At 39.9% G+C, this 22774-nt stretch overlaps 1 protein-coding gene across 2 annotated transcripts in view; it reads left to right on the top strand.

The window, feature by feature from the left end:
* The window catches only part of Cyyr1 (cysteine and tyrosine rich 1), a 99713-nt gene extending 82793 nt beyond the window's left edge, over positions 1–16920 (top strand). The window contains exon 5 of one of the 2 annotated variants that reach the window (XM_075959233.1): positions 11722–16920. In XM_075959233.1, the coding sequence (XP_075815348.1) occupies positions 11722–11888 (167 nt within the window). In that variant the 3' untranslated portion in view covers positions 11889–16920. The remainder of the gene's footprint in view (positions 1–11721) is intronic. The other variant, XM_075959240.1, reaches the window with a different exon arrangement.
* The last annotated feature ends 5854 nt before the right edge of the window (positions 16921–22774 follow it).

Here is a 22774-nt window from a genome sequence, read left to right as displayed (position 1 = left end):
CAAAAAAAAAAAAAACCTGTGAATTCAGATATTCCCTTTTGTGCCAATAATATTGCTGTGGATAGTATAAATATATGGATATTAAGAAAACTTTAAATGAACTACATTTTATTCCTCACTCTTTCTGTCAGTGCTCCCCTCCCAGGCCAATCTATAACCCAGGAAAACAATGGAAAGTCAAACAGAGACCATTAATTCAAAAGAAAGTAGAAACTGTTTTGCAGGTAGACATTTTAGGTACACATTGGCTTGATCAATAAAGGAAGACACGATTTAATTAATGTTCATTTTAAAACAGTGTCCGATTCAGTATTCTATTGCTGTGAAGAGACACCATGATGGCTGGAGCTCTTATAAAAGAAAGTATTTAATTGGGTCTTGCTTATACTTTCAGAGGCTTAGCCCATTCGCAGCATGGCAGGCAAGCCTGGCAGCATGCAGGCAGCAGGGAGAGCAAGTCACTGGGCCTACCTTAGACGTTTGAAACCTCAAAGTTTGCCCCCAGTGACACACCTGCTCCAACAAGGCCACATTGCCTAATGCTTTCTACTAGTGCCACTCCAGGCAACCAAACATTCAAATATATGAGTCTATGGGCCTGTTCTCATCCAAACCATCGCAAACAGTTTAAGCTATTCCGTGAAGCATTTTGCATTTTGTCTTTCTGCAAATTGAAACTTGGAATAAATTGTAAGATTTAAAAATTTTTATTTTTATCCATGTGTATGAGCTTTCTTCTTGGTTCCCCAAATTTCTTTCATGCTCCATAAAACCGCCAGCCTATACTCTTTAAAATCCCCTGGAATCACTGAGACCTCAACACTGGGTGCTAGAGAGATGGCTCAGGAGTTAAGAGCACTGGCTGCTTTTCCAGGGAACTGGGGTTTCAATCCCTAGCACCTGTGTGGCAGATCACAACTCTCTGTAACTCCAGTTGCTAAGGAACAAATGCCCCCTTCCAGCCTCTATGGGACTCTGGTGGGTCACAGTCATTCATGCAGGCAAAACACGCATTTACAGAAAAAGAGAAAGAAGAAGTCGCTGCATGCACTTCCTCACTCACACCACCAAGAGCAGCCCACGGGCCTAGCTCTTTATGTGGAAAGCTCTTGTCATGCTTCCTTAGAAACCACACACTCATACTAAAGGAATTTTCTGGGCAGGCAACTTGGCTCAGTAGGGAAGGGCATTGGACAAATAAGCCTAATGACCTGAGTTTGATTCCCAGGGCCTGAGATGAAAAGAAAAACCTGGCTCCTGAGAGCTGTCATCCGACCGCTGCATGTGCTGTGCCATGACAACCACACACACTGAATAGCTAACAGAATAATTTTAAATGAAATAATTTTAAATAGATAAAAGAATAATGTGCAATTTTTATTGATACTGGAAATATTCTGTATAAGATAATAGTGCTACAATGAATTTGCAGATGCAAGTCATGCAAAGAGAAACAAAATTGATACAGTGATGATCAAGACCTCACCCTAGCAACCTGTTTAGCTGTGTAAGAACAAAAAGGCGAAGTGGAAAAGCTTCCATTGTTGTTCTATTAATTATACAAAGAAAACTCATGCTGCAGCAAAGTTGTTTGTGTTGTTTAATGTATTAGTTACTTTTTTCTATTTATATGATAAAACATTATGACCAAGACAACATGCAGAAGTAAGGGCTTATGGTTCTAGACATATAAGAGTCTATTGGGTCACGGAATCATGACTGGAGGCAGGAGACAGCAGGCACAGTTGAGAGCTCATTAGCCACACACGGGGAGCAGAGACAACACACTGGTAACCATGTGCAGCTTTGAAACCTCAAAGCCTGCTCTCATTTCTTCCAGCAAGGCCACACTTCCTAAGCCACCTAAACAAGACTACCAACTGGGGACCAAGTAATCAAATGCCAGAGTCTTTTCCTGGGGTTGTCAGGCACAAAGGGTACCCTGCCTCACCCCCACAAAGGGCAGACCCACTGTCTTGTCCAAAGCCTAGCTCAATCTAGACTGTAAGAGGATTTCTGGTGCTTAGACAAAAGGCAGAATTCCTCAGGAACTTGAGAAGTCCATTCTCATCTACCCTTATCTCTAGCCAAAGGGACAGATGGCTCTATAAGTAACCTGCACCTGTGGCACTCAGCAGCATTTTTATGTCCATACCCAATCCTAACCCTTCTGTCTTAATTACAGTTTCTATTGCTGTGAAGAGGCACCATGACCATGGCAACTCTTATCAATGAAAACATTTAATTGGGGTGGCCCATTTACAACTCAGCACTTAAATTCAGAGGTTCAATCCATTGTCAACATAGCAGGGTGCATGGTGGCATGAAGGCAGACATGTTTCTAGAGAAGTAACTGAGAGTTTTACACGTTACAGACCACAGAAAGTCAACTGAGACACTAGGCAGTATTGTGATCATATGAAACCACAAAGCCTGACCTTACAGTGATACACTTTCCTAAAACAAGGCCATACCCACTCCAACAAAGCCACACCTCCTGATAGTATTACTTTCTATGAGTTAATAGGGTCAACTACATTCAAACTACCACACCTGTTTATCCCCTCCTCTACCCTAAAATCCCTCCAGCCTGTGGATTTACCAACCCTATCACCCAGCAACTACTTATCCTCCTTATAATTTGGCACTTCTCTAGGCTCCTACACCAGCTATTTTATGTTTTCTCTCTTCTCTACCCCTCATTATTCTTCTATTTTTCTCTCTCTCAGATAGTACTGGCAATGTGCAGTCTGTTGTTGGCCATGTTCAGCCAGCTTCTTTCTCTCTCGGCTCTAGACTCCTCCAGATGTCTATAAATGTTCTCTCTCTCTCTCTCTCTCTCTCTCTCTCTCTCTCTCTCTCTCTCCTTACATCCCTACGTGATGGAGGTGGGTCTTGTATTTATTTTTTGCTTTCATTGGTTAATTAATAAAGAAAACTGCTTGGCCCTAATAGGACAGAAAATTAGGTAGGCGGAGTAAACAGAACAGAATTCTGGGAGAAAGAAACCGAGTCAGTGAGTCGCCATGATTCTCCCACTCCAGACAAATGCAGGTTAAGATCTTCCCTGCTAAGCCATCTCGTGGGCTAAACAGATTATTAGAAATGGGTTAGATCAATATGTAAGAGCTAGCCAATAAGAGGCTGGAACTAACGGGCCAGACAGTGTTTAAAAGAATATAGTTTCCATGTAATTATTTTGGGTAAAGCTAAACATGCGGGCGGCCGGGTGCCAGGGATGCAACCCCACTGCTCTTATTACTACACCTCCCCCCTCTCTCTTTCTCTCTCTCTCTCCCTCTCTGTCATTCTAACTCTCTCTCTTATGTCTACAATAAAAACCTTCCCCTTAACCAGACCATGGAAGAGTCTTGCCATGAGTTTATACAGAGGAGTCTCATATTGACCACCACATATGAATTGTGTGATGAAGTAGAGAAATAGGCACAATTTTTTTTAGCTTTTACTTTAAAGTGGCTTTAAAGTGGATCAAGAAAATAGAGATGGAACTAGATTTCTTCCAGAGAGAACTGTAGTTCATGATATCTTGTATTTTAGCAATAAATATACTTATATAAAATAAAAAGGAGGACGCTGGTAAATTTAGAATGCAGGAGGCAATATTAAAGATCAAAGTCTTGCCTGGAGAGATGACTTAGTGTGTGATGAACTTAAGGACCTGAGTTTAATCTATGTGATTCAAATAAAATTGGAAGGCGAGAACCAACTCAGTTGTTTTCTGACCCAATATGTATGACAGAGCCCACAACGATCAAATATACATCACATACACATAATCATGTATTTAATTTTTAGAAATAAGAGTCTGAGCATGAGAGAATAGAATCCCATATATAAGTAAGGAATACTCTCTTTCTCTTAGAGGCTGTAGATTTGGTGGTCAGATATGAGAATCTTTTCTTCACTTTGTTCCTGTTTTCTCCATGAAATAAGAACCCAGTCTTTTGCTGAGAGTCAAGAGGTATAAAGATAAACTTGAGGGGAAAGAGAGTGAGGAGAGCATGAAACCCACCTCAGGATGTGGGGTGTGTAGAATGCCTGCTGTAGAACATGCTTTGTAAGCAACACCAGCAGACAGCATATCTAAGAAAAGGTCACTGTTTTAAAGTGAGATTGGGCTGCATGGTTGTTTTCTTGTCTAGCAGTATTAAGCTCCTACATACACATAAGGGTAATTTAAATGTTGGACTTAATCAGAGTCTGGATGCTGCCAGGCAGTCATGTTGCTAGCATTGTTACTCTCAGAGCCTGTGCCCTGGCAGCCCTAACAAGCTATGCTCAGCCATCAGTCCTCAATAGACCAATTAAATAGACAATCATGAAAAGCAAAACAAGGGTATCTATTCATTGTGACCAGACTGGGAAGAGGGGGAAAAAATAAAGGGAGCCAAATGATCTCTCCCACTCACCATCAGTCCATCCTTAGGCATCTAATATGAGGATTAGATCTAAATAGAGAGCAAGAATTATGCACAGTTTAACAGTACTGGCCAAGGTGTGGTCTCACCCATCATTGACCCATTCTTGTCTTGGCTTCAGTCTTTCCTACAAGGTGACATCATGACTTGTCAAAATTGTGTGAAACCTCTTTCCAGGAGACAAGTTCCTCCTCTGGCTGAGATCAGGCTTCATCCTTGGCCTGTCAGCTAAGGATCCCTGGGGGGAAATTCCAATTTCTAGCCGTCCATGTCTTGGCACAGTGATAGTCTAAGAAGACTCACACGTGTCTCTCTTTAATCATCCCTCCCATCACGGTTACTATAGTGACAGGATGCTATAAGAGCCTGGACAACAGATGCAAAGGAGTCATTTGAGTAACGGTGCATAAATACCAGCTGATAAAGGACAAGCGAACGGAAGAGAGGGGACATAAATTTAAATAGTTTTCTTTGATTTGTCCTCAATATGTTGCAAATCAACATAAGGACCAAATTTGTGGTGGAATGAATAGACCAGAAAAATAAAAAACAGAAATCATATTTAAAGATTTATAAAATATGAACACAATTGCTAATGACAGGGGGAGAAAAGGATGACTAAAAGCATAAATGTCACAGGGACAAGAGGCAGGCTCACATGGACATTTTAGAGGCCATCACTAACCATGGATCTTATGCTAAGTCCTCAGTAAACACATATATGGGACAGGACTGGTTTCAGATATCTGTAAGATATAGTAATAGACAGAGGTAGAAAGTGTTAGACTCCCATGGCTTGTGTGGTTGAAAAGAGCTCAGATATTTAAAAAGAAAATAGCATCATGGTTTGAAAAATGGCTTTAACATCATAAGTGTGTATATGTTCTGGCCCGGCAGGTTGTAGGATGAGAAGAAAAATCATAATTCTGGTTTGATAGTGAGGCAGAGGAATCCATCTTTTGCAGGAAAATCAGATACTTAAAAATATATCAGTATTGTTATTATGGTATATGTTTCTGTGATATTTGTGGGTGCTCGTGTCTCTTTACACATATGAAGGCCAGAGGACAACTCTTCTAGTTTTTGGTGGGTTCTGGGGATAAAACTTAGTTGCCAGGTTTCTGGGGCAAACACCGTTATTACCATGAGACATCTTGTCAATGCAAAAATCAAATTTTTAATTTGAAACAAATGTGAAACCGTTGTTCCCATCCATACACTTCAGATAACAGTATTCCATTCCTCTTCCTTCCCCAAACTCAAAACTCCTCTGAGCCTGCAGCAAATCCCTTCTCAAGAGCTCACACTTCTGTGAGCAATGGACACTGTTAGGAATGTGAGGTGGCGGCAGCTGATAAAAGGCCAGCTATCTGCTGGCCAACCAACCTAGGCAGTCAATGGTGAGCTCCAAGTCCTAGTGACAGAACCCACCTCAGTGAGTGAGGAGGAGACACTTTTGGTTGATCTACACACACATGCATGCATGCACACAGCACAGAACAGACACTGTTGGAAAAGAATGTCCTCATTCCTTAGCTGAAGGGATGAAGAACCAACACCTAGGACTTTTCTGTGCTGTTTTCCACAGCAAAGTGGGTGTGGAGAGCTTGGAAAATTGGTCACATTAGGTGTGCAAAGCCCTCCTGCATTACAAGTTTAAGATGTATGCCATCCTAGGAGAGTGGCCTTCTCATGATGACACAGGATGCAGGACATAAGTTGATTTGTTCCGGTGTTATCTGAGAGGAAGGGGAATAGCATCCTGGACTTATGTGGAGGAGAAACAGCTGTATTTGTATGATGTGTCAGAGGATGGGTCTGTGGACATCCTGCCAGCCACTCAGGAACCTTTGTGTAAACTTTCCGCTTTGGGTAGGGAACATGAGGATGGAATAAAGAAAAGCTGCCTTGCCCCAACAGTACTAAAACTTGCATGTAAAAAGGTGTATACAAGTATATAAACTATATGCATACAACACTGCACATACACACAAACACATACACACATACATACAGACGTACATGTGCATACACACATACATACTATGTAATTCACTAGTACTACCAGATAGTAAGTCCATCTAAAATCAATAATAATTATGATAAGCCATGTCTGGTACAGATACACCTGGTCCATAGGGACAGAGCAAGTAGATTCTCTAGCAGATTTATAACAATGTGAATGGTAAGAATTATTTAATAGGCTTAGATATTTAGATATTTGGCTTAGCCAAGATAAAAATCTTAAAAAGAAAAACGAATTTCACTAAATGTACCAAACACAAAACTGTGACCCACACCTCAATAATCCTAGCCTTCAGGGGAGAGTTGAGGCAGGAGGAACAGAGCTAGCCTGGGCTATGTTCTAAGTTTCTGTCAGCCTACACTTCATAGAAATATCCTGCCTCAAAAAAAGTATAATTATATAAAATAAGCAGGGTAAACTCAGAAATAGAATGGTTATGAATCAGATATGTGAAAATAAGAATGATTTTATACTTTCAAATCACAGATAACTAAAGGTTAAAAAAGTTGTTATATACAACTTTAAGTTTTGGAATATCCAAAATTATGTAGTAAAATAAGCAGCCTTGATAAATTACTCTGTTTTATAATTTGTTTGCATTTGGAGATAAAATCTCACTAAGAAGTCTTGAGTCACCTGGATCTCCCTGTGTAGACCAGGCTGGCCTTGAATTCACAGAGATTTGAATGGCTGTATCCACCCTTTGGATTAAAGGTGTGAGTCACTACACCTAGTTGACAAATTATTCTTAAAATGAAAACGTCTAATTTATATGTTTGTTGCTTTATTATTCTTAACTCTAAGAGATCAATTTATAAGTTACCAGACTGAAAGAAAGGTGAGTAAATACATAAACTACCCAATCTGAGTTCCAAGGAAAACCATAGAATATGGATGCTGCAAACTTCAGTCTTGATCAGAGAAATGATGGACAAAATAGCCATGTTTTCTCATTTATGAATTTCCTAATACCAAATGACAGACTGTCTGTGCCATGTCAGTGTCTTTCGTAAATAGATTCACCATGGCCTGCATTTGCAAATAATAACACTTAGGCACTGTTTAACCCAGAAGATTTCTAGAATTTTATTCCAGAGGAATCATTCCCAGCAATAAAGTCTCCTGTGCGAAGATGCTTGTCAGTCATTTATAATCATAAAGATGTCACTCTCGGAATAGGTAATGTAACGTGGAATATTACACACCCAGGAATAATAAAACATTGGTGAGATTACACAGCAACGCAATCACTGCCATGATACGAGGTGGCAAAGATGGCGCCATTGTATGTGACTGCGAAGGTGTGAATGCCCCAGAGGTATCGGGGTGACACCTCATTATCAGGTGACAAAATTCAGGATGATTTTCTTCTGCATCCATATTTTCTAATATTTTTTAAATATTGTTTGAGTATGTTGAAAACACTGTGTTTCTTCTCTGAAATTCATATTTTCCCTCAGTATCTATATGCTTACTCATCTATTCATTTATTTAGCCAGTCATTTTGAGACAAGGTTTAGCTATATATTCCAAACTGACTTGGAACTCTGCTTATATCCCAGGATGACCTCAAAATCAAGATCCTTCTGCCTCAGCCTTCCAAATTCTGGGATTACAGATGACCATACTCAACATCTGTTTTTAAATATTATAGACACCCATATGTGACATTAAAGAGGAATAGCATATTTATACTACTTACATCAGGGGGTTGGAATACCATCTATGCAACAGTGTCAAAGTCTCGTCTCATCTTCCAGAAATCATATTCCCAACTGAAAGGAACCAAACCCCTTAAGATTGATTAGGAATTTCAAAACTGATACCTTGAATATTTGCTTCCTCATGAGACCTTACTCTCTTGAAGAAATATAACACCATCAATTATACATGATTTCAGAAATGTCCTCCAGTGATTGTGTTACAAAAGATGTGCTACTTTCATGATTATAGCACTCAAAGCGCCAGGCTCCAGTGCTGTGGTCATCTTATCAGAGCTCAAAGGTTTGTGATTGAGAGAACACTGTTTCATAGCAGAAACAGTGATTGCTATGTTCAATCACAGCAGCATGAGCCCTAAGGATTGTCAGAAAACTCTCCACAAGCAGCATTATGTCATGGCAGAACATATGTGCACTGTCGCAGAGGCATAAACACACACCATGGGTTTGGAACAGAGGAAGAAGGGGAGGCAGTATGTGGACTAAGTCAAACTGTGTTCCTCATGCCAGGGTGTTGGAGGAGACCGCTTATTCATCCCAGCTGCCCAGAACCAAAATAATCGTACAGAAAACTATATTAATTAAGACACTGCTTGGCCCATTAGCTCTACCTTCTTATTGGCTAACTCTTACATCTTAATTTAACCCATTTCTATTCATCTGTATATCACCATGAGGCCTTGGCCTACCAGCAAAGTTCTGGCATGTCTGTCTCCAGTGGCTTCATGACTTCTCCCCTGCTCCACCCTTCTTTTTCCCAGCATTCAGTCCAGTCTTCCCTGCCTACCTAAGTTCTACCCTATCAACAGGCCAAGGCAGTTTCTTTATTCATTAACAGTAATCACAGCACACAGAAGGGACTCCCACATCACCAGGGGCGTAAGAAGCTTCAGCATAATACCAAAGTGAAACTAAATGTTTACAAGGACCAGTGTGACCAGGAGCTTCCTGGGATCTGCTAGTTCATGTGAAGGCTGTAGGGCCTCTTTTCTTGGTATGCGCAAGACCATTCCATAAACCTTTCTATCAGCCTCTTGTATTTAACAGAGCCAGGAAATGGGCACAAAATCTCACAAGAATGTGTTTGCTCTCCCCAGAAATTACTCCGTTTTGTTGTCGAGACAGAGTGTACAGTCAGGCTGCTCTGAAGGAAGGTTAAAGAAGCTTAGATCCTCTTTGCTGGTATCGTCACTTAGCCCACTTCTCTGATTGATGAAAGATGTTGTCTCTCCCATGCACTAGGGAGTACCTTCTCAGCAGAGCAGGGCTCTCTCTGGGAATAAACCACTCACTTGGATGCATCCATATTCCTGTTTTCTCTTTTCCTAAATTCTCTTTCTTCACTTCCTCTGTCTATAGGGAGGTCAGTACATAACTCCAAAGAGCAAGGTCTTTGTAAAAAGAGGCACACCAGAGGGATCCAGGAGAAATACTGCTTCCATGTTCATAGTGGTTGAGGTCTCCTGTGTGCATGCATGTGTCTGTTAGTGGTTGAGACTTATGTGCATGTGCCTGTTAGTGGTTAAGGTCTCCTGTGTGCACTCGTGTGCCTGTTAGTGGTTGAGGTCTCCTGTGTGCACGCATGTGCCTGTTAGTGATTGAAGCCTCCTGTGTGCCTATTTATTGGGAAGCTGTCAAGTCCTTGGGGGACGAGCAGTTTGCTGAAATGCTAGCTATTTTCTGCTGTCATTGCAATGCCAAAAGCTTGGTGATTTTGTCTCATTACTGTGACATTAGTCTTGAGATCTATGCTACATTCATAGTGACCAGTTAAGGCCTGTCACTTCCCAAGTAGGATCTAGGTCCTGGGGGTGATTTTATTTTTGGTTTATCATCATGAAGACATGGATGAATTTCAGCTCCCAGGTGGCTCTCTTCCTCCCCTGGAGACCGAATTAGGATCACTACAAAACAAGCATGCTGGAGAAATCACTATCAAGTATAGTAAATGTGGTTATTTAATGTGGTAAAATACATTACAGTAAATAAAATTAAGACAGATTTTCTGGAGATACTTCATCTCCATTACAAAACTTGTGTCCCGCAAGTTCTGGAAGTCCTCGTGCTGGCTGCCCAGTGCTTTCATCTCTGCTTTCACCCTCTTACACCTTCCTGCTTTCTCAGTGACCTATACTCTGTCACTTGTTTTGTGAATATTTCCTCCTTGCTGTCATGAAGGTCTTCTAATTCCCGTCACCTCACCTTTCTGCAGCCTGCCTCTCCCTCTAAGGGAGTAGTTTCACAAATCTATTTTAATAATTCACATCCACTAATCTATTTTTCTAAGTACCGCAGAGATGCTTTCACGTCCGTGTTACACAACACTAGTCACAGCCATGGTTATGAAACCAACCAACACCCAGCAACACAGAGGTGGACAGAATGTGGTCCACAGGCAGTAGAATTGCATCGAGTCACAACGGAGAACTAGGTTACGCTGTTTAGGAGGAAATGATGCGACAGGAGGGCATCCTAGTAAGGGAATTCAGCCCATCTCAGAAAGGCATCGTGGCTCCTATTTGTGATTCCTAGATTTTATATAGAAACCTAACATCATCTATGACATGAAAGCAGAAATTAAACAAGGAGTGTTGACAGAGGTTTCTGTCCCTCCCCCGCAGTCCCACAGTCCCCGCAGTCGTTCAGTCCCAAAGAAATACACAGAGGTCTACATTAATTATAAACTGGTTGGCCTATTACCTTAGGCTTTCTTATCGACTCTTATAACTTACATTAACCTATTATTTTTGTCTATGTTAGCCACATGGCTTGGCACCTTTAATCAGTGAAGCATTTTTATCTTGCTTTTTTTGAGTCTGGGTTGACTATAGACTGACCTTTTTTTTCCCCAGAATTTTTTGGTTTTGGTTGCCCTGCCTCTACTTCCTGCCTGACTACTGGCCAATGAGCATTTTATTAAAATAATACATGTGACAGAATACAAGACCATCATCCCACAGCACAGCAAAGGAGAACAAAGGGAGGGTGGAGCCTATAAAAGAACATATTCAGTGTGCCATATGCATTTGTATAAAAATGTCTTTTTATAAACAGTATTGGGTTCAGTGAATATATACAAGGAAAAATTGTAAAAAAAAATGAATTTTACAATTTCTTTCTTAAGAATGCCACAGCACTGAATCTACCCATGACATCAAGGCCAGCATGCTAATGGTGAATCCAGCTCCCAGGCTCCATTTCCAGTTCTCTTTTTCTCCATAATCTGCTGAAATACACATACCCTTCTGCTTCTGTACTTTCAGCCAAGCTCAAATTCCCTCTGTATCTCCACTCTCTGCCCCTTCAGCATCCTATTTCCAAGCAACTTTCCATTAGCCCCAACTCCAAATGCCCTCACCAGGGCAGTACCTTACAGAAAATGCATCTGTTCAGCCATACCCGTGTGCATTCTACACAAATATTAATAGTTTGGGAAGCAAAGGGTATTTAGCTTCTCAAAATAGCTAGCACACCGGTTTAAAACAGTAACCAACATATTTACTAAATGCTTGATTTGTTTTCCTTTTCGTTCCAGTGGCGCCACCCCCCTACACGTACGACCACGAGATGGAATACTGTACAGACTTGCCTCCACCATACTCTCCGACCCCTCAAGCTTCAGCCCAGCGCTCCCCACCCCCTCCTTATCCTGGAAATTCAAGGAAACATTCCTCCTCCCACAACAGAATATGTGCTAATTAGCAATTTTTGCCAGAATGGAATGCCTTAATTTAGAAACATGCCAAACAAATGATTGTCTACTGGTTGAGGACAGATAATATCTCAGGCAGAATGCCCATGTGGATACCAGGGTTCCTACCCTGCTCAGAGTTGACCCTTGGTGGAGATTTATGCTTGGTTCTTGGCAGTCACATATTAAGGGATATACTGGTCTATGCAAGCACGATCAGATTAGAGCAGTGCACTTGGCAGACCATCTGCTAATCATGTGGCGTTAGAACTAGCTGAAGGATATTTCAACACTGAACCTGGAATAAAGAAGAAAAGAGGATAGTCTGAGTTATATCAGGAAGCAAGTGTATTCCATATAGCTTTAGTAGAACAATAATTGCTCATTATTTTGTTTGTCCACAAATACGAATTGAGTGCCTTCAAGTCTATTCTGTGCCTGCACCAATAGAGGCACTAGATGGAAGAAACCAGAAGGAACTTCTGGTTTTAGCACAGGCTTACCTCATCTTGTTGCACTTTGCCCTTTTGCACTTTTCAGGTGTTGCATTTTTTACACCATGAAGGTTCATGGGAACCTTGCGCCAAACAGTATGATTCACCCAGCAATAGGAGCTCACATCCTATCTTTGTATCACATTTGGTAATTCTCACAAAGTTTTAAATGCTGTCGTTGCTGTTATTATGTCTGTGATCTGTGATTGGCTAACAGTTGATACTGCCATAGTCGTCTTCTGTTTTGTTTTAAACTCTGTCCCTATAAGACATCAAGCTTAGTACATTCATAAATATTGTGTGAACTGTGTCTGCTCCACTGAAAAACTCCTCCCATTACCCTTTCTTCCCCCTCCTTTACCCTCTCTTTTCTGATAACAGTATTGAAATGAGGCATATTATTAAGTCAACAATGACTTCTAAGTGTGGAAGCTAAAAGAAGAATATAGCTCTTGCTTTAAACTCAAAGCTGGAAATAATTCATCTCAGTGAGAAAGGCTTGGTCAAATCTGGAATAGGCTGAAAGGTTGGTGTCTTAGCCCAGTTCATAAACTAATCTCTAAACATAAATTGGGATTTCTTGAAGAAAAGTAAACTTATCTCTTTCCATGCACATGTAAAGAAAGAGAAAGGTGACCCATTGTTCATAAAGAAGACTCTTTAGTGGTATGGGTAGCAGATCAAAACATCCACATTCCCTTAAGTCATAAAGCTTAATCCGGAGTTAGGACTGAACTCTCTTCCTCCCCCAGAGGTGGGCAGGGGTGAAAATGCTGTAAGAGAGAGATTTGAAGGTCGCAGATCAGGTCTTGAAGTGAAGGAGAGGAGCTTGCTCTCCAACAGCAAAGTGAACAGTGAGGCAGCAGACACTGATGTGTAGGCCTCATCCTATTCTCCCACAGACCAAGTTAGGATCGCACATAAAGATGGTTATAGTAAAATGAAGTCTAGATGAAAGCAAAGGACCCTACTGTTGGCAGATAAGGTCTTTAGAACTTCCACACTCAACAGAAAGAAGCCATCCTAACCCCAAAGCCTTAAAACATAGGCTGCCTTTCTTGTTAGTGTCTATGACACAAACAGCAACCTTCAGATAAAGCCAATACCCAATGTTCATTTACTAGTCAAAAATCCTTAAGAATCTACTAAATCTATTCAGTCTATATAGAGAACAAGCAAGTCAATTTTCAATGTAATCTAATGAATATTTTAAGCCAAGTGTTGGAATTTACTGATCCTTCAAATTCCTTTCAAAATGTTACTGCTCATTGGCAAGGCTCTGGTCATCCATGAGCTCACATGGAGATGGAGAAGAAACAAAGATGTTTTTATGTTACTCATGTCCGAAGCCTACTGTGTCCCATAGACTACGAGTAACTTCACCTTTCAAGCCTTACTACTTAGGAACTGTCTTTTATAAGGTCATGGCTGACATAAAAATGGGATCTTCTGGAGGTTTGACAAAACACATTAGAGGCATTCTGGAAAAAAAACTTGTCATTGTAGAAGCCATTAAAATCATCCGTGATTCATGAAAACAGATCAGGATATCAATATTAATATTCATCTGGAAGAATTGCTTTCAACTTTCATGCACAATTTTGGCAGTTTGAAGACTTTAGTGGGAGAAGAACCTACAGATATGGTAAAATCACAAAGAAACTGAATTAGAGATAGAATTTAAAGATATTTAACTCAATTACACCTTGTAACATCATTGCCAGATAAACAATTGCTCCTTATAAGTGAGCTCTGAAAAGTGGTTTCTTTGGGTGAAATATACTCCTGGAGAAAGGTGCTGTGGGCAGGGATGAGGTGATAGTAGAGGGTTTACTTTTAAGTCATTTGATAAATCAGCAGCAGAATTGGAAATGACTACAAATTTGAAAGAAGATACACTGTTTATGAAATGCAACCAAAGAGCATCACACACTGCAGAGAAGCCTTTTGTAGACAGCAGGCTTCATTGTCATTTGAAGGAACTAACAGCCATCCAGTGAGTGTCAGCAACCACCAAACTAGTCATTAAACAACTCTCACACCACCAACAACCAAAAAGATGTGCGTCTGCTGAAAGCTCGGTTGCTAGCTGCCTTTTATCAGCAATAAAATATTTTTAATACAGGTGTATACATTACTTTGAAGAAACTTAGTAAAGGCAATCTAAACATAACTTTAATGTGCTCTGGGAAAGCGGAAAGTATTCTTTTGTGAAATCTGTGATTTTCTTGTGAAATTTGCCTCACAAGAAGCACAGGCAGCTTCACTGGGGACATGGAAGAAGTGTTACTGATATGGGTAGACAATCAACCAAATGCTCTCTCTAAGATATACCTGTAAAAAATAAAAAAGCAGTTGCAGCAGCATTATTGGTGACTAGAAATTTTGTGAAGATCCCTGCCATCCCATCAAGATTCCAAACAAAATCTAGCTATGCATTAAAGAAATATTCTAGAAAGAATTTCTAAAATAAAGAGCAGACTAGTCCTTTCAGCTTTTTTTTTTTTTTGCTTATGTTTTAGGAGGATGTAAAATGACCGGTTGTATCTTTAGTAGATTAATCTTATTCACTAATTTGATTATTTAAACAAAATGAAAGGTGCCCAACAGGTTCTGGGAGCTAAAATCCCCTTAGTTATTACAAACTCCTCCTAAAAACCCCTTGGCTTTAGTCACTAGTGTGATGAAGTTGCTCTAACTATGGAATAAATATTGAGAAACATGTTCCCAGAGATTTTATATTAGTAATAAAATGCCAGAATTTGACCATATACAACAGACTTTTTTAAAGGGGGAAATAAAATTTGATTTCTTTCTATAGAAATGTGCTCAAATGTAATAGCCATTTTTTGCATTTTATAAACTTTAAATAATCTATTCTTTTAGAAAAGTTACATAAGTAATGGAAAAGGTAAGGCGGCACCCTTATCTTTTATGCAAGTACAGATTTTTATGAAGTGCTTACCTTTAAATGAAAAGGCAGTCAATAAATAATTCAAATGTGCTCTAGTCTACTGCCAGTGGCCTTAACATTTGTATTTTTATGTAGATCCTTCTGTGTGCTTTTAAACTGTTTGCTGAACACTGGGTATAGATGATGAGACCTTTCTGTCTCTTTAGAAGGGAGCCTAAAACATTTAATCCAATATCATGATTAAAATTCATTGGCATTCCAAAATGACACTAAGAAACTTGGTAAATAACCAAAAGAAATAGTTGGGAAACACTATGAGTGAGCAGTGGCTTTTATGGTAACAAATAGCTATATCAGAAATGTGTTGATCTGACTGAACCTGGTCTGCAGTGAGGTATTAAGGCTTGATTTGTTTGGAATGTCTTGCTCGGCTTAGGCGAGGATAATCTTAGGAAGATGAGAAGCCTTCAGGGGCTCCTGACTCTTCTGCTGAAAGGCTCCATGTCTCGCAGGAAGTATTAGCATCGTGTTAACAGTCCACAGGCTTTAATTTATTTTTCCCACACAAATGTGATTAGTCTCTACTCCTCTACAGCTATAATTCACAATGCCAAACTCTCTGGGATTTGAGCATGTTGTTTGCAAATGCACTACACATTCCTAAAGAAAAGTGAAGAGGCAAGGCTGATGAAATGGAATACTCATCGTCGCGCTAATGTAGATTCACCATGTGCCTCCTATGTTCTATAAGTATTACCTGCCCGGGAACCATTTCTGTCCACACCATCTCTCTTCAAGTGGCTTATGGCTTCCCCTAAGGTATAGCACAAGCCTATACATTTACAAAAGATGAAGGATTTTACTGTGTTTATTTAGTGTCATAATAACGTAAACAAATATATCATAGATGTTTAAAGTTCACCGATGTATATGGAGGAAAACAATATTCTATGTAAAATTTTGGATTATGGTTATTTAAAAACTAACATTTGCTATGGCTAAATTGTTTATCATAAGGAATAAAATGAAAGAATGTATTGTAACAAGAGCCTCATTTTAACTGCTTTTTGTCATTCTTTTTTTCTATTTCTGTTGACTTGGTCCTTTTTCTCTGCACTAGAAATAGATATGGACCCACACTGACTTTTTAATCCTGTCTCTCACCTGATCTGAGGAAGCCTATTTTATCAGTGATAGCTAAATTTCTGCTCTATGAAATATAAATAATATAATGGGTCTCAACGGGTTTTCTGAAAACTAGATGAATATATGCAAAAATTCTAGTTTGGAGCCTGAGACTTGGAAAATTTACTCTCCATATGAGCCCAAATTAAATTTTAAATATGCAATAAAATAACAGTCTCTAGACCTGTGCATTTGGATTTAAATGAATTGAAATTAAGTGAAAAAAATTCTTCAGTCTCGCTAACCCTATTTTAAGTGATATATAGCCTTGTGTCTTAGTTTGGGTTCTATTGTATTACAGAGACACCATGATCATGGCGACTCTTATAAAGGAAAACATTTAATTGAGGTTGACTTAGTTTCAGAGGTTTAGTCTATCATCGTCATGGTAGGAAACATGGCAACATGTAGGCAGGCATGGTACTGAAGAAGGAGCTTAGAAATCTACTGTGTCTAAGAACTTTCAGCTCTTCAGTCAGAGGCTGCTTAGAAAGTGAAATACATATTAACTGTTTATAGACACAGTCTGTATGTGATAAGGCTGCGTTTTCATGATGGTCAATTCCTTTATGTTAAGTTTCATTTCAAGATGTCCAGATCTCTAAGAAAGAAAAGTGACTAAAAAGACCCTCCCTCAAGAAGCCTGCTTTCTACCCTCATAACCCTGCCACCAGCTCTTATCTCCCCTTCGAATTGAGAAAAGAGCCCAGCTTGTAAATGGAGACCCTTTGATTTTCATTTCAGTCTCTACCATGTCTTAACTATATGTGAACTCGTGTGTGTGTGTGTGTGTGTGTGTGTGTGTGTGTGTGTGTGTGTAAAATGTATATATCATCACTGTGTTTCAAAATATAATCAATATCACCATTGCCAGGTTGTTGCAATTAATACAAGCAGAGATGATAGATAGATAGATAGATAGATAGATAGATAGATAGATAGATAGATAGATAGAGATAGATAGATTCACTTTCCAGCTTTGTGACCCATGGGAAGCCCTGCTACTTCTATAATCAATGATATAATTACCTGTGGCTGGGTGACAAAGCATCTCAAAGCTGAGTGGCATGAAATACCATTCACATCTCCATTTCAACAGATTGGGACTCCAGGTTGCCTTCCCTGCATCTTGGGGCACTGAAGCTCTCCAAACTGCAGTGTATCGGTGCACAGCTAAAGAGATCTGCTTCAAGCTCTCTCCCAGGCAGAGATTATTGATGAGAATAAATTCCTTGAAGGCATTTGGATTGAGGACCTCCTCGGCACATTGGCTATTGACTAGAGGCTGCATTCACTTTCTCAGCCTCTGGGCCTCCCCACAGAGCAAGTAAAGAGAGAATCCAAGGGATAAATAAATACAGAATACCAGGAGGACTGAAAACACAGGTTTTTGAACCTTCCATATTTACTATAGCTATTGCTTAGCATCTGGGTACTGGGTTCAGTTCACACTGAAAAAGAGGAATCACACCGGGGCCCAGAACGAAATAGGTGGAGAGTGCCAGGGTCCATCTATCCCATTAGCCAGGCATTTTATCACAGTCTCCTGTGGCGGCTATTTGTACTTCAGATGACGCAGAAAAACAAATGATTCCTGCTAACAAGAACATAGTGAGTCAACAGCTAAAGGAATCCCTGCGCTGTGTCCAAATATAATCAAATTGCTTTTACTGAAGTGACAATCGTACACAGATCTGGCAACAATCAAAGGCCACGCTAACTAAATGCCATGTTCCTAAGTAATATTGAAGGAGACACATGAGGTTTGTGTTTCTCATAAATTTCATCTGCTCCGCACGTTGCACTTGGCAGAGGACAAAGTCCACCACATACCAGCTCACACACACCTCTACAGACACGTCTCAGCACAGTCCCAAATTCTAACCTCTTGTTCTCAGTTCATTCCAGGATGCCTATGTCATCTTCACTGAGCAAACTCGCAGACAAGCTTCCAGATGGAAGTTCATGCATCAAGTTGTTCCTCAGCTTAATCCTGAATACCATCAGTAAAAATAGAAACAATAAGTTGGGAAAAGGCTTGAGACTGTACAAATGTGGTAGGAACCTTTGCCTTCTCAAGAGGCTTACAAATCTAGTTCTTTCTGTTGGGCTTTTCCTCTTCTAAGCCATGATGAGTGGCTTCTGGGTGTGGAGGGACATCATTTTTTCACATGTATTTGGCTGTGGGTGGTAAATGAATGACAGATTTGGACTTGTTTCTATGGACTGAAACACGGATATTTTAATTTTTTCTGACGAAAATCCAGAGGCATAAATGAGATGATTTCCCTTTCTGTATCTTCTCATGAATCACTCTCTGATGATCAAGGTGGAAGCTGATCTGAATTCAACACCTCTGAAAATGCTTTGGAAAAGAACCCTCAGAGCTCTTCACCACCATGAGAACATAGAACATTAGTTTCCTTACATGGTGGCCTTGGAGATAGATAATTCTCTTGCTTATTCTGTGGAAATGCCTTCATTCCTCCAGATGTAAATAAAAGGAACAAACTCTGAAAAAACTATAGTAGTTTTGTGTTTGTTTCGTCAAAATTCACTGTGTTCCTCTTCTGGACACTTTTTTTGTTTTGTTTTTTCAAGACAGAGTTTCTCTGTAGCTTGGGAGCCTGTCCTGGAACTAGCTCTTGTAGACCAGGCTGGTCTTGAACTCATAGAGATCCATCTGCCTCTGCCTCCTGAGTGCTGAGATTAAAGTATACACTACCACTGCCCAGCTCTGCCTACTTTGTACCCATTTGTATTCTTCATCATCAGGATTATCTGTCTGTCTTCCCTTTGGTCTATAAATTCTTTGAAAGCAAAAATTGTCTCTTGGACATTGTCTGTAGGCTCGTGGGAAAACCATACATTTAGATCATAAAGCAACAAAATGATAATATCCAGTTAGAAAAGTGTTTGACCTTTTAAAATGTTAATATTGAGTTGGAGTGAGATCTCAGTTAATAAACTACTTGCTGTGCAAGTGTGAGGAGCCTAGTTTCACCCTCATAACCAACATAAAAGAACAAAACTAGACATCGTAGCAAAGGGACATGATTCCAGCACTAGGGAAGCTGAGGCAGGCAGATCTGATGCTCAGGGGCCAGCCTGCATTTCCCAAGTTAAACAGATGAAGGCAAAAGACCCTGTCTCCAAAAACAACATGGACAGCTCATGAGGAATAACATCTGCAATTGTCTCTAGCCTCCCCATACAAGAAATCACATGGGCATTCACCTTACATGCACTTGGGTACCACACACATGAACTTGTACACAAGCACACAAAAATTGAGGTTTCAATGAGGCGAGCTAATAGTAAATAGAATATTCTACATGGTGTCCAGATTCTGAGGTGTGGATCAAAGAAATGGACAAATTCTGGAGTTTAGTAGTCTCTAGCTAATGATATATCTACCCAGACATGAGTGAGCTGTGATGTTAAGTACAATGTACATGCCTGTCCATGTAAAGGAAGGTACTCATCCTGACTGACTCCCTTAAAAGGGAAAAAAAAAACCAAAACAAACAACTACAGGCCAGCTCGGGAGAATCACTTATCTAATTCTTTACATTGAAATTGAGTTTCCATATTTCACATAAGAAGGAATTGCTTCATAAGTCACATTTCCATAGAATGGAATCTGGTGTCACTCAGACTTTAGCTATGATATACAAGTGACTCACTCTGCAGCATTTGCATGAAAATAAGACACCATGATTCGCTCATTGCGTTTCTTAGGGGTATAACTGAAAAAAATTAATATTATGAAAAGAAGCAAAATCAGTTGAAACAGGCTGGAAATGAGGAACAAATGGCAAGCATCATCTGTGCTATTTTTGAGTATATGGAGAGCAATAGTGTATCGACCCACACTGTAAAGTGCAGAACTCCCCTTGCAAAATGATTCTCAATAGACTCAACCTTACAAATGTCACAGCACACCACAACAATGGCAAACACCTGTGTGTGTGAATGTGGGCAAGTGTATGCCAAGAACTATTCTAACACACTTCACATTCAAATTAAATTTAACCCTGCTCAAGTCTATGTGGTAGGGACTATGAACGTCCTCAGGTTTTCACAGTTAAAAACTGCACTGACTTTGCAGTTCAAAAGAAAATGCATTTCTTTCAGTAATAATAAATGTTCTGTAAGAATAAACTAAAAGAATAGGTTCTTTCAATAAGAATAAATAAAAGTAAATAAACCAATGAATACATCTAGACTTGCTCTGGGGAAACTTTGCCCCTGAGAGAGTCTTGGGCCTGGTGGAGAGGTTCGAATTCCAAGTAAATTCCTTCACATGTTTGAACAGTGTTAGTGACTCACATCCTTCCGTTTGTTCATCCATTGTAAATCTTCCTTTTGCTGCACTGGTTCCAATTTTTATGGCAATATGGGCAAGACAAGAGAGTAATTGGACTCTTACCTCTAAGACAGAATCTGGGTCCAGCACCCAGCTTTAATAGATTATCCCACAGGTGCCCATACCTGAATATTAGATACAACAAAAAATGAATGATATATATGCATGTACATATTTATAGGTAAAAACAGAGACAATATAGTTTAGTGTTATCTGTACTTTCAGACATCTACTGGATGATTTACTGGATGGAATATACTGGATGGAATATTTGTCCAAATATTCTTGTGAAATCTGTAGTTAGCATTGTGTTATCCATTTTTAGAAGTTCAAGATCATTACAGAATATTAAAAGAAATACATATGTATGTGTGTGTACATATATACCAAAAAAACTGGACATTGCTATAATAAGAAGTAACTTTAAGATAAGAGTAATAGCTAGCTAGTTTTATACAAACAGCAGAGTTCAAAAGTAACCACATTAGACTGTCTTCTGCTAATGCCACAGAATACCTGAGGCTAGGTAATTTGTAGTGAACAGAAATTTATTTGAGTCACAATCCGGGAGTCTAAAGAACTGTCCCAGTTCTGGTGAGGGCCTTCAGATGCATCAACTATGGTAGATGGTAGAATATGAGAACAAAAGAACAATGGAAGAAGATAGGACATGATCCACTAACAAGCCCAGGACAGTGACCTTAAAGCAGTCACTGAAGTCAAGACCAAGGCTGAGCAAGTCCTGGTGTGGTATCTCCATCAATTGACTCCTCTTTCTATTCCATTTCTTATTTACCTCATGTTTAACAAATACATAGCATTTAGTATTCAACAAGCATCATCTCATTTGGTCATAAAGCAATCAGTCATCCATGGGTGAGAAACTGGCTCATGGAATGTTCACAGTAGCAGAACAGCTGAGAGGGCCACGACTTTACATAAAGTGCTTGCTCTAAGTGGAAAATGAAAGTATATGTTGATAGAGACAGGCCCCGTCACAAAGCTTCTACATGTTAAATTTCCATGTTACTTTTAGCTAAGGTTGAAGTTGAGGCTGAGACCAGAAAGTCTTTTCAGTTATCCACTACACTATGAGAGAGACTTCTTGATCAAATTCTTGATTCTGATTGTGACTGCCACTCTCTTTCAAAACTAAGGACTTCTGTGTATCTGTTCCCTGTCTAGTGTTGTCCTGACCTGAAGAAAAGGCAAACACAAGGACACATGGAAAAGTTAGAGCTGGGTAGAATGGCCTCTCTAGGGGAGAAACACACCACCTCTAGAAGCTCAGCATGTTTTTCAATATAGAGTTTACCAGGGATACAGGGTTATTACATGCAGCTGAACAAGGAGGCCAGCTATTACATACAGATAAATATGGTGGCAGGATTACGGTATTTGACTAAACAAGGAGACAGGTTTAGCTAATCTCAGAAGCAACAGTCTCTATAGGCACACAGAGTAGTCTTCAGGCCATAAACACCCAGGGAAAAAACTGTGGTAGACATTTTCTGCAAGTGCTGTCAACACCTGCACATGACCCAGAGGAAACCTTTGCGATCCCTCAGACGTGCACCCAGGAGGAATAACTGCATCTTCCTGTGGGTCCTTGACATGGCCATGCCCTTGTCAGCATCACACATTCCTCAGGGACTTCATTCACTCAAGGCCTTCTGCACTCCCTGCAGTCGGTACACTCCATCTGAATAGGTCTCCAACAACTCCTCTCTGCTCCTTGATGCGCTGCCCAGAGACAGAGTCATTTAACCAAATATGCAGCATCATTTGTTTTTTCCTGTATTCTTTCTCCACTGGACTCTGAATTCCATGATAATAGAATGAGGGTGTGCCTGCTGAGTGCATAGCTCTAAGGACTCAATACAGGCACTCAAATAACACAGAACATGCCAAATTAATCACCTAATGTGTCTAATA

The sequence above is a fragment of the Microtus pennsylvanicus genome, chromosome 1 (assembly GCF_037038515.1).
Source record: "Microtus pennsylvanicus isolate mMicPen1 chromosome 1, mMicPen1.hap1, whole genome shotgun sequence".
Taxonomy (NCBI): Eukaryota; Metazoa; Chordata; class Mammalia; order Rodentia; family Cricetidae; genus Microtus; species Microtus pennsylvanicus.
This window is presented reverse-complemented; position numbering and strand designations above follow the sequence as displayed.